The following is a 13,436-nucleotide window of genomic DNA, read 5'->3' as shown; positions in this document are numbered from 1 at the left end:
TGATAGATAGTTCTTTATTTTCCAATATTTGATGGCAGTTCTGCTCTCTCTGCTGGGCTCCAGGTGCGTTTTGTTCTTTAGGTTAATTACAGTACTTTGTCCCTTCTGCCCTGGCTGTACTTCCTGTGTGATTTATTTTAGAGAGCTAGGAGAAAGACCTGTGGCATGGTGTCTGATGTCTGCCTGGTTGCTGGCAGCTTACGTAGTCTACTCGCTCATCTTCACATATATTACATTGCTCTTAACAGCTTTCTGCTATCTTTTCAAACTTTAGGATTTTTATTTTATTTATTTATTACATTTGTGCCCCGCGCTTTCCCACTCAAAGCAGGTTCAATGCGGCTTACATAGTAATTTGGGATTACAAAGTATTGGTGCAGAGAAATAAGTTGAGTATTATCGGAGTAATAAAAGAAATAGGAATGTAGAAATGCAGGGATGAGGGGAGTAGGAGAAGTATGAGCAAGGGTAAGTGAACAATTGGAGGGTAGATGAGGCGGAGGGGAATGGGCAAGAATGAAGGGCGTAGGAGAGGTGTAAGAGTAGGTGAGCATTTGGGGAGGGGTCGATGAAGCAAAAGGGTATAGAACAGGGGATAAGCAGGGGAAAATGAGGCGGGAGATGTAGTCTAGGTCGTTTGTCATTTTCTCCTGGATATGTGATGATGTGCTCCAGCTTGTTTTTGCTCCAAAAAGATGTCTATAGCTCTGCTTTGTTAAAAGCTGAGACGTATATGCTGGGCTTCTGATTTTAACTTTTAAGTTTTAACCTATAAACACTGACAAAACATCCACAATGCCAAAAAAATTAAAATGTGTGTAAAGATATCACTTCCTCCAGGGAAAGGAAAATGGGACTTGATATACCACCTTTCTGTGTTTTTTTTTTTTTTTTTTAACTATATTCAAAGCGGTTTACTTAATATATACAGATACTTCTTTGTACCTGGGGCAATGGAGGGTTAAGTGACTTGCCCAGAGTCACAAGGAGCTGCAGTGGGAATTGAACCCAGTTCCCCAGGATCAAAGTCCACTGCACTAACCACTAGGCTACTCCTCCACTAGCAACATTCCATGTAGAATCTCCAATAGTAGCAACATTCCATCTAGAATCTCAAATAGGGAAATGGAAATGAGACTTGATATACTAACTACTACTACTAACTAGCATTTCTAAAGCGCTACTAGGGTTATGCAGCGCTGTACAATTTAAACATAGAAGGACGGTCCCTGCTCAAAGAGCTTACAATAGTGGTTTATATAGTATATACAGGTACTTATTTGTATCTGGGGCAATGGAGGGTTAAGTGACTTGCCCAGAGTCACAAGGAGCTGCAGTGGGAACTGAACCCAGTTCCCCAGGATCAAAGTCCACTGCACTAACCACTAGGCTACTCCTCCACTAGCAACATTCCACGTAGAATCTCAAATAGTAGCAACAGAATCTCAAATAATAGCAACATTCCATGTAGAATCTCAAATTGGGAAAGGGAAATGGGACTTGATATACCACCTTTCTGTGGGGTTTTTTTTTTTTGTGTAACTACATTCAAAGTGCTTTACATAGTATATACAGGTACTTATTTGTACCTGGGGCAATGGAGGGTTAAGTGACTTGCCCAGAGTCACAAAGAATCAAACCCAGTTCCCCAGGATCAAAGCCCGCTGCACTAACCACTAGGCTACTTCTCCACTAGCAACATTCCAGCTAGAATCTCAAATAATAGCAACATTCCACTCAAATAATAACAAAATTCCATGTAGAATCTCAAATAATAGCAACATTCCATATAGAATCTCAAATTGGGAAAGAGAAATGGGACTTGATATATCACCTTTCTGTGTTTTTTTTTGTAACTACATTCAAAGCGGTTTACATAGTATATACAGGTACTAATTTGTACCTGGGGCAATGGAGGGTTAAGTGACTTGCCCAGATTACTTAATTTTTATTTTCTTTATCAATATTCTGTAATCCCTATTACTATGTAAGCCGCATTGAACCTGCTTTGAGTGGGAAAGCGCGGGGTACAAATGTAATCCTATATAATAATTCTCACCTCCAACATTCTGAGGCTGCCTGGAACCATTGTTTCCGCTGGAGGTGGTGTCCCTCATGTAGTAGATAATAGTGACGTCACACAACCCACACCAGATTGGCCAGTAGAAGGGAGAGGGGCGGAGCCACGATACAGGGAGCAGCGAATCAGCACAACACTGGGAATGCACAGCAGCAGGAACAGAAGCCTCTCTCACACAGTCACTCTCTCAAACATACACACTCAGAGGAAAACCTTGCTAGCGCCCGTTTCCTTTCAGACAGAAACGGGCCTTTTTTTACTAGTAATAAATAAAGAATCAAACCCAGTTCCCCAGGATCAAAGTCCACTGCACTAACCACTAGGCTGCTCCTCCATTAGCAACATTCCATGTAGAATCTCAAATAGGGAAAGGGAAATGGGACTTGATATACCACCTTTCTGTGGTGTTTGCAACTACATTCAAAGCAATTTACATAGAATATACAGGCACTTTTAACTGGGGCAGTGGAGGGTTAAGTGACTTGCAGAGAATCACAAGCAGCTGCAGTGGGAATCGAACCCAGTTTCCCAGGATCAAACCTCTAGGCTACTCCCCCACTTTAGTATTCTCTCACTACTCCTCTGGCTTATCTTGTTCTTCCCTCCAAGGTTTTCTGCCTTTTCTGTGCTGACTCCTCCTCCTAAGTAACACAGATGTAATAAATATTGGATTCCACTGGAAATGGTACCCAGCAATAATACCTGTGACAAAAGCAGTAATACCCACTGGGCAGGAAGTAGGGTGCAAGGTTGTGTGTAGGGGAGGAGGGGCTGCAATGCACAAAAGAGGTCCAGGGTTGTGAGGGGATAGTATATACACAGCATAGTATGTGAGGGTGGTGCCTGCATGCAGGGGAATGTATAGGGTTGTGCAGGGTTGAGGAAGGGGTTAAACTGCAGGGTCTTGCAGAAGTAGTAGGGTGCAAGGTTATTTGGGGATAGAAATGCATATATGTAAGGTTATTATCTCACTGTCCAGCCAGCCTGTTTTAACCTGTTCCAGAGATGCACTCTGCAGTGCTAATGCTTGTTGAGTTTAATTCTTTGTTTTGTTTCTTTAGCATTGTAGCGATAAAAACCACCGTTGCAGGTCAGAGATGAATGTCCTGGCAGCGTGGCATAGAGGCTACACCGGCAAGAATGTGGTTGTAACCATTCTCGATGATGGTATAGAGAAAAATCACCCTGATCTCATGCAAAACTATGTAAGTTTGTAACACCGTAGTGGCAGGGCATTGGGTTTTCAGGAGTGTTGAAGGAGAGAGCAAACATGCCAGATGACAAGAGCTCCAGTACCTACTGCTAGGGGAAATCTGCACAGTTACGCCATGAAGAAGTTGCATAGGGCTTCCCACCTGTGCAGAATGTGTGCAAAATTCTGCTGCAGCCCACCAACATCAGCTTCTCTACTCACTTCCCCCCTCTCCCTTACAGAGATCGTACGGCAAGAGGAGGAGGAGGAGAAAGTGAACTGGTACGCCAGCCAGACCCAGTATTTTGAATGGGTCCATCCATGCGCCCACCCCCCCCCCACACAGACAATTTTCCAAGAGGTTGGAAAAAAAGCTTGTAAACTTTTTTTTTTTTTTTTTTTTTTTTTTTTAAATCCTACCTCACATCCAACATATTTCCTCTCTTTCTTCCGCGGCATCCTGGCATCCTCCCTCCTGTCTCTGAATCCCGTCCCTCCCCAGGGTACCTTACAAACGTTTCCACCACCTGCGTTGATTCATTTTTCTCCTTGTACTGGCTCCACAGGCTTCATTCTGCCATGACCTGCCCTCGCCGACGTCACTGTCTGTTTTTGGTCTGGCGTTGTACATAAAACAGTGTAATTTAATGTTGGGGGTACCATTTAGTAAAGATGATCTGACCCAGTTTTTGATGCTTGTTATATGTTGGTTTTGTCCCGTTTACTCTGTCACTAGGCTTGATTTGTCTAATTCAAATGAATGTTTTTCAGGATCCACTTGCAAGCTATGATGTAAATGGAGAGGACGATGACCCCACCCCCCGTTATGATGCCAGCAATGAGAATAAGTACGTTTGCATTTAGGGAATGCCTTTAATACCTTTCTTTCGTCTTGAATAACCGGCGTTATATTGGGTTATTTATAGACCTTATCATAGTAACATAGTAGATGACGGCAGAAAAAGACCTGCACGGTCCATCCAGTCTGCCCAACAAGATAAACTCCTATGTGCTACTTTTTGTGTATACCCTACTTTGATTTGTACCTGTCCTTTTCAGGGCACAGACCGTAGAAGTCTGCCCAGCACTATCCCCGCCTCCCAACCACCAGCCCCTCCTCCCAACCACCGGCTCTGGCACAGACCGTACAAGTCTGTCCAGCACTATCCCCGCCTCCCAACCACCAGCCCCGCCTCCCAACCACCGGCTCTGGCACAGACCGTACAAGTCTGTCCAGCACTATCCCCGCCTCCCAACCACCAGCCCCGCCTCCCAACCACCGGCTCTGGCACAGACCGTATAAATCTGCCCAGCACTATCCCCGCCTCCCACCACCGGCTCTGGCACAGACCGTATAAGTCTGCCCAGCACTAGCCCCGCCTCCCAACCACCAGCCCCGCCTCCCAACCACCGGTTCTGGCACAGACAGTACAAGTCTGCCCAGCACTATCCCCGCCTCCCAACCACCAGTCCCGCCTCCCAACACCAGGCTCTGCGAATTGGCGAAAGCCTGGGACAAGCAGAGAGAATCCCTAGATGAAAAGGCTAAAGGCAAAGAGAAGATCAAATAGGATGTATAACAGTACAACAGATTACAAAAAAATGGCCTGGTTGGATCAAGGGTCAGATTGTAGGTCTCTTGTTTGCTCTGAGCAAAGGCCTCCTTTGAAAGATCACCAGAAAAAACGAATGAGCCCAGTGAGGGTCAGAGAAAAGTAATAACTTTAGTACCAAGGGTTCACCCTCCAAGCAAGAGACTTCCTTCAGTGCCAAAATGCTGCAGGGAGGGGGCTCCAACTTAACAGCAGCACCCAAAACACGCACCAGCACCCAGGAACGGAAAGAACCCCTCCTTTTGGGGTTCCTATAAGTTTCTGTAGTCATTAATCCCATCACTGCACTTTGAACAGATCACACACAATTTCCCTTAATTGCTTTAAAAATCACTTTCCCAGGGTCCCACTCCCAAAGCAAAACACTGAGCTGAAGGATGTACTAGAGGCAAGCAAAAGTCCAAGGCAGGGTAAAGGATAAAAGCAGAAATTAACACCTTGAAACGCGCTGCACCACATCAAACCTAAACAAAACACCAACTCCACGGCACAGCCTGTACAAGTATCATGTCAGCCATATGTATGCAAATTAAATGCTTCCTCCGGAATCTCCATTCAAACGCACAATTTCAACATAAAAAATAATAATAATAAAGTGTCCTCTTAGGTTACCTCACAGAAATCCCGCTGGGTAGAAAGTGGAGTTGAACCTTGAACATCGCTGGTGAAAAACAGAGCAGCAGCATCCCTCTCTGACGATACCTGGGAGCATCACCGGTTACTTTTGCAAATAATGTGCCGGGGGCCTGGCACAGCCCACCCCGGGCGATCTGCCCTTCAGATGCCAAAGTTTCAAAAACTTACCAAGGAGGTAAACGTAAAGGCAGGATCGGTGCTAGTGGGGTGCAAAGCGGGCAACTGCTCTGGGACCCCCCAAACCTGCCTAAAGCTTAAGAAAACACAGCTTTCCAGTGGGGCTGTAAAGGGAGGGGGAGAGTCAGCTGTGGGCCCCCAGCAGGTCTAACCCCGGCACTTCCCTTAATCTGCTAGTTCCTTTCAGCAGTCCCCCAAAAAGTTAGGCAGGGGGTACCTGCATGATTCTCAACATCTGGGCCACCAGCATGCAGCTACGCTTCCCTTTTCTTTTTTTCACCAAACACGAGGCTTGTGAAAGGAAAGCCAACCCCTTCCCTCTTTTCCGAGCCGTCACCTCCTGTACAAGGGCAGCAGGAGACACGGAGGCGCAAAGATCACTTCTGACAGCAGACAAGAGAACAACATCAAAAGCCCACCCACCCCCCCAGCCCCCACTTACGGATCGGAGAAGAACGGATGTTTACATGACTTGAACATTCTGGTTTTCTTGTGGATTAAAATAACCTGCATGTATGATTATTTTGGATGTCCAGAATCAAAAAGATAGTTGGATGATAGCTGGAAAATTGCTTGGTTTGTTTGAGGCAGTTAGGATGGACGTGTCTACTACTACTACTACTACTACTATTTAGCATTTCTATAGCGCTACAAGGCGTACGCAGCGCTGCACAAACATAGAAGAAAGGCAGTCCCTGCTCAAAGAGCTTACAATCTAATAGACAAAAAATAAATAAAGTAATCAAATCAATTAATGTGTACAGGAAGGAGGAGAGGAGGGTAGGTGGAGGCGAGTGGTTACAAGTGGTTACGAGTCAAAAGCAATGTTAAAGAGGTGGGCTTTCAGTCTAGATTTAAAGGTGGCCAAGGATGGGGCAAGACGTAGGGGCTCAGGAAGTTTATTCCAGGCGTAGGGTGCAGCGAGACAGAAGGCGCGAAGTCTGGAGTTGGCAGTAGTGGAGAAGGGAACAGATAAGAAGGATTTATCCATGGAGCGGAGTGCACGGGAAGGGGTGTAGGGAAGGACGAGTGTGGAGAGATACTGGGGAGCAGCAGAGTGAGTACATTTATAGGTTAGTAGAAGAAGTTTGAACAGGATGCGAAAACGGATAGGGAGCTAGTGAAGGGTCTTGAGGAGAGGGGTAGTATGCACCAGAGCTATGAACAACAAAAAAATTTATTGGACCCAAGGATGAGGATGGCTGGTGCATTGCATCAGACCTCGCGTGCCTCTTCCTGCTCTTCCTCATGCTTGGTGATCAGCAATTTAAAAACGCCAAAGAAAATTTTGAAGATTGTAGTAGGTAATTGTGAGCTCTGCTTTCGCAACGTGACCAGCAGCCATCTTGCTCTGTCACAGCTAATCTAATCCTTATCAGTTCAACGTGGATTACATAGAAAGAAGCTGGGTATACCCAGGAAAATACAAATGGAACCCGCTTGTATGTAATATGTTAAAAAATCCTAAATAGAAAAATATTGATCAACAACCTAAGACATATCTTTCAAATAATTAGGTTTTCAGCGGTTTACATAGTAAGAGATAACTATTCAGATGTCTAAAATCCATAGGCAAATCATTCCACATTTTTGTTGCTGCAAAAAGGAAAGAAGACTGGTAGACATTTTTAAAATCTGACTCCTTTGATGGCAAGTGCAGAATCAGAAAGTCTCTTAATCTCGTTGTACTATTATAAGTTGGAAAGGTAATCAGTGACAACTACATATAGAGGAGCCAAACCATGTAAAATCTTAAAAACAGTTTCACAAACTTTAAAATAAATCCTAGCCTGAATGGGCAACCAATTAACCTTAATCAACGAAGGGGTGACTCTGTCGAATTTCCTAGCAGAATAGATCAGCCTAACTGCCCGTAGTCTGCAGTGTTTAAAGCTTCTTTGATAGTTCAGTAGCACATCCAACGTATAACAAATTCCAGTAATCCAGTTTGTTTATTTGGAGATTTGCTAAAAAAAACAAAAAAAAACACACCTTAGTTGCACAGCAAATCAAGGCAATGCACAAAACATAATAGCCAGGAAATAAAATGAGTGTAGGAGAAAGTGGGATGTTTGACCACGGAAAACCAAAGACTGGAGAGACTGATTCTTAAAACAGTTGTTTATTGATGAAAAAAGACTCGACACAAACGTTGTGTTTCGGCCGTTAGGCCTGCATCAGGAGTCTCAATCAACGGAGAACAGCTGTTACAAATGTTTAGAAGCACGTGGTTTGGTGATCAATAAGGTGGGTCTCAATCAATGGAGAAACAGCTGATGCAAACGTTAAAATGTCAGCATAAAACGTTTTATGCTGACATTTTAACTGTCCATGAGCAAGTCTCTTCGGAAAAGGTCTTTTTAAAGACCAACCTCATTGATCAGTACACCACTTGTCTTTAAACGTTTGCATCAGCTGTTTGTGTCGAGTCTTTTTTCTTCAATAAACAACTGTTTTAAGAATCAATCTCTCCAGTCTTTGGTTTTCCGTGGTCAAACATCCCACTTTCTCCTATACCTGTATTCTCTCGAGGGGCGTTCGAGTTCTCCGCTTGTTGCGGATTATCTGGACATGAAATAAAATGAAACAGATCTCCATTACAATATAGGACAGGAAAACACACTCATACAGCCAAAACATTCACAACATTAGAAAATAAAGTCTGCCTGCTAGTTGGCTTAATATCGAAGCCTGCATGATGAGTTTAAATTGGACACATTCAAAACAATGCCTAATCCTTCTTAAATATAGTAACATAACATAGTAGATGACGGCAGAAAAAGACCTGCACGGTCCATCCAGTCTGCCCAACAAGATAAACTCATATGTGCTACTTTTTGTGTATACCTTACCTTGATTTGTACCTGCCCTTTTCAGGGCACAGACCGTAAGTCTGCCCAGCACCATCCCCGCCTCCCAATCACCAGACCCTCCTGCCACCACCGGCTCTGGCACAGACTGTATAAGTCTGCCCAGCACTATCCTCGCCTCCCACCACCGGCTGGCTCTGCCACCCAATCTCGGCTAAGCCCCTTAGGATCCATTCCTTCTGAACAGGATTTCTTTATGTTTGTCCCACGCGTGTTTGAATTCTGTTACTGTTTTCATTTCCACCACCTCCCGCGGGCGGGCATTCCAAGCATCCACTACTCTCTCTGTGAAAAAATACTTCCTGACATTTTTCTTGAGTCTGCCCCCCTTCAATCTCATTTCATGTTCTCTCGTTCTATTGCTTTCTAGTACATCTCCCAGAATTTTTATATCTGCTTCTAAAGGAAAACAGACTCCATTAATTATCAATGTCTCACACAAAGTAGTCTAGTTTGAGGGATATAATGGGATAAATTTAGTTTTTTCTAAGTTCTGTTTTAACCTATGTGTAACCACCCATTTCTCAACTATATTAATACTGTGTTCAGCATTTGAGTTAATATTCAACACAGCATCCTCTGTTGCCAGCTTTAATGTGATGTCGTTTGCATAAATAAAATTTTGTGCTTCATACTTTTCCAGCTCCTTCCCCAATGGTGACATAACTATATAAAACAAAATAGGTGACAGTGGGGAGCCCTGAGGTACTCCGTATTTACAGATCCACGGGGGAGTAAACTTAATATCCATTTTCACACTATTATGTTCTAAGGGTAAGAAAACCCCTAAACCAATTCAATACAAGTCCCATAATACCAATTTTGTTCTAGCAGAGATAGTAAGACTTTATGATCTATAGCATCAGACACTCCAGTTAAATCAAAACTGGATCAGCACACCCTGAGAACCTCTAATCATCCAGGTTTTCATCTCAGAAACTAGTGTACCAGGCATACGCAGCGCTGCACAAACATAGAAGAAAGACAGTCCCTGCTCAAAGAGCTTACAATCTAATAGACAAAAAATAAAGTAATCAAATCAATTAATGTGTTCAGGAAGGAGGAGAGGAGGGTAGGTGGAGGCGAGTGGTTACGAGTCAAAAAGGGCTTTCAGTCTAGATTTAAAGGTGGCCAAGGATGGGGCAAGACGTAGGGGCTCAGGAAGTTTATTCCAGGCGTAGGGTGCAGCGAGACAGAAGGCGCGAAGTCTGGAGTTGGCAGTAGTGGAGAAGGGAACAGATAAGAAGCATCTTTTTACAGCAACTTCACTTTTAAAAGGTTATACAGATGTCTGAAGAGCACTGGAGGAAGTTTGAGCGCTTAAAGCTCATCACAAATAGGATTAGGCTAGTTAAAAAAAAAAATCTGCTGCGTTATGGATTTTATTTTCAAGTGTTTAAGTGAACTGATGGAATAACCACATTGCTTTATTTAGAATTTTTAGATGCTTAATATTTCTGATGTGATCTGAGCTAACCTTGGTCTGGTGAGGGTTTTTTTTTTTTTTTAACTCTTTCATGGTACTGTAATCTCAGTATGTTCTGCCAAGTGAAGTGCATTCTTGTGCTTTTCTTTTTTTTTTCCAGACATGGCACGCGATGTGCTGGGGAGGTTGCAGCCTATGCGAACAATTCACACTGTGTCGTGGGTATAGCGTACAATGCAAAAATAGGAGGTAAGCCCAGGTAACGAGAAGCTGCCTTTCAATTATTACCTTTTTTCCAAAAAATTAATATAGAAGAGTCTGCAGCTAGAGGAATGTTTTCTAATTCTAAGTTTTATAAATGTGACCATGCCACTTTAGTGAGAGTGATAGTCAGTCTGGGACTCAGAAGTTACTTGTAGCTACAGGGCTAGCAATAGACTTACCCTTCGCAGAGGATTAAGTGACATGGAGCAAAGTGCATCTGGTCCACATAATTTTTTTTTTTTTTTTTGCTCAGCAGTTTCCTCCTGGTCCTTTGGGCTTCCAACATAATCAATACCAGAGAGTGGATCTGGCCCTATGAGCCTTGATTTTTATTATTATATTATTTTGTTGCATTTGTATCCCACATTTTCCCACCTGTGTGCAGGCTCAATGTGGCTTACAATGTTCCGTTATGGCATTCGCCATTCCAGAGTAAAAGAGATGGTTAGTGTTACATAAAGAATAGTATGACATAGTAGAAATTTAGCAGACAGGCAAATAAAGCGCTAGTCAGAGTGTAAGGTATCGTGGTGATGTGTTACATTTGTACTTGTTAATCGTTGTGGTATGCCTTGTTGAAGAGATAGGTCTTCAGAGATTTACGAAAGTTGATTAGGTCAAAAATTGTTTTTAAGTTACGTGGTAATGCATTCCACAACTGCGTGCCCATGTAGGAGAAGCTGGACGCATGTGTTAGTCTGTATTTTAGTCCTTTGCAGTTGGGGAAGTGTAGATTTAAGGAATGTGCGGGCTGATCTTTTAGCATTCCTGGGTGGCAAGTCAACAAGGTCTAACATGTAGGCCGGGGCATCTCCGTAAATGATTTTATGAACTAGAGTGCAGGTCTTGAACGCGATACGTTCTTTAAGTGGGAGCCAGTGTAGTTTTTCTCTTAGGGGTTTAGCACTTTCGTATTTTGTTTTACCAAATATGAGTCTGGCTGCAGTGTTCTGGGCTGTTTGAAGTTTCTTGATGATTTGCTCTTTGCAGCCGGCATAGAGTGCATTGCAGTAGTCTAGGTGACTCAGCACCATTGATTGTACCAGGTTGCGAAAAATGGCCCTTGGGAAGAAAGGTTTTACTCTTTTAAGTTTCCACATTGAATGGAATGCTAAATAGTAGTAGTAGTAGTAGATCTTGTCCTCTATTTTATATCCCCACATAACCTGCCTCTCCACTAATTGCTATGGCAGTCCTTGACTGGGGTCCAAAAACTAGGACTCCTAGAAATCTGTAATCACAGTGTCACTATTGCACAACAACAACTGGGAATGCCTCCTGTCCACTCCCTCCGATGGCTGTTAAAACCTGGGGTTCTCTTTTCCTTTGCCATGCCTCTTAGGTTTCAGAGCCCAAGGTGTATTTGAGGAAAGAAACACACAATACAGGTTACAAGTATAAAATAATAGCTAAAGCCAGCTTTACGAAAGACTCATTCAGCTGCAAACTCAGCAGATTTACGAGACTTGAATCCCTTTTTCAGCAGAGCTGCTTTTATTACCAAATTTCAGAAAGCAGATTCATTCTTTGGCATGGTAAGATAATTGACAACTCAACCAGAAACCTTACTACTAAAAAAAAAAAAAAAAAAAAAATTAAAAAAAAAAATAATTACATAAATAATATGAAAATAATTAAATAATGTGCTCAGTTTTTTTTGGTGTGTTAAAGTGTCTCAAGGTTTTGAGAAGCATTTGCACACAGTTCTCACATCATCGCACGTCCACCAGCCAGATATAAATATTAAAAAATATCATGATGAAAACAACTATCAGATGTTTAAAGTCACTTAGCTTGGGTGCTGGTGCGAGCAAAGCTGTAAATATTCACAGAGTATCTTCTCAAAACAGCGCCCCTGTCATCTTTCAGTCCCATGGACGCTGATCTAAAACAGAGGCTCCAATAACACCTTTTCTTCTCAGTTCGTGTTATGTGAATTTCTAAATTCCCTGTTCCCAACATAGGCCATGTTTTGCCACTAAACTGGCGTCATCAGGGGAACTTAATCTACAAAAGTAAAAATAATGCATTAAAAATCCTCATAATCAGATCACTAAGGTGCATCAAAAACGCCTCTCACAACACCTTTCTAGCACTTTGCATCTAATTCATCTACTTTCAGCTTATGTATTTAAGATCATGTAATGACCTTGCATCTAATTCATTTACTTCCAGCTTATGTATTTAAGATCATGTAATGACTGCATCATAACACTCTGTAAGCCACATTGAGCCTGCAAAAAGGTGGGATAATGTGGGGTACAAATGCAATAAATAATAATAATAACTAAACTCAATCGATAAAAGCCTTAACAGTGTATTAGACTTATGCTTCCAAAGAATTCTTATAACAAATTACTATCTTAAACTTACTATGCAGCAAAAACAGGTCAGGAATCCGTCCAACCCGAAAAGAAACCAGCAAAAAAAACGCCCACACATGCGCAGTAATTGAATAATAATATATAGTGTCCCAGGAAAATGAAAGGAACTATAAATGTTGATTGGAAAGTGACAGGAGATAATACAAAACAGGAAAAAGAATATTCAATAAAAGCAGACTACCGGTGACTGACGCCACACTCTTCAGGAGGGCGGAAGGACGGATCCCGAAGTAAATGAGTGTGGAGGAGTGGTCTAGTGGTTAGGGTGCTGGACTTTGGTCCAATAGTAGCAACATTCCATGTAGAATCTCCAATAGTAGCAACATTCCATGTAGAATCTCAAATAGTAGCAACAGTGGAGGAGTGGCCTAGTGGTTAGGGTGGTGGACTTTGGTGCTGAGGAACTGGGTTCGATTCCCACTTCAGGCACAGGCAGCTCCTTGTGACTCTGGGCAAGTCACTTAACCCTCCATTGCCCATGTAAGCCGCATTGAGCCTGCCATGAGTGGGAAAGCGCAGGGTACAAATGTAACAAAAATTAAAAAAAAATAAAATTTGGTAGGGCACTTTAATCAGAAGGGAAAGCATCTCGTGGGCTTTGTTATGGTATGGGCTGTAATTCTTTTTTTCCTATTTAAAATATTTTCTGTGTGTTATTTCTTATTTTATGTACAAGTGATAGTCCTTGAAATACAATAAAGATTAAAAAAAAAACAAAACCCCCAACTTGACAGCAAACTAGTCCCTGCAGTGGAGTGCTGAATACTAGAAGTCCGTAAGTTTTTATTCAGTCA

General features: G+C 42.6%; 1 protein-coding gene across 1 annotated transcript in view; it reads left to right on the top strand.

Moving 5' to 3' along the window:
- Positions 1 to 13,436, top strand: part of PCSK6 (proprotein convertase subtilisin/kexin type 6) — a gene marked incomplete in the record, with an annotated part of 362,327 nt that overhangs the window by 126,975 nt on the left and 221,916 nt on the right. Inside the window, 3 exon segments of the mRNA XM_030189752.1 lie at positions 3,142 to 3,285; positions 4,044 to 4,120; positions 10,155 to 10,243. Coding sequence (XP_030045612.1) covers positions 3,142 to 3,285; positions 4,044 to 4,120; positions 10,155 to 10,243 — 310 coding nt within the window.

This window comes from Microcaecilia unicolor, chromosome 1 (genome assembly GCF_901765095.1).
Source record: "Microcaecilia unicolor chromosome 1, aMicUni1.1, whole genome shotgun sequence".
In the NCBI taxonomy this organism is placed as follows: Eukaryota; Metazoa; Chordata; class Amphibia; order Gymnophiona; family Siphonopidae; genus Microcaecilia; species Microcaecilia unicolor.
Note: the sequence above shows the minus strand (reverse complement) of the source record. Positions and strands in the feature narration are given on the sequence as shown.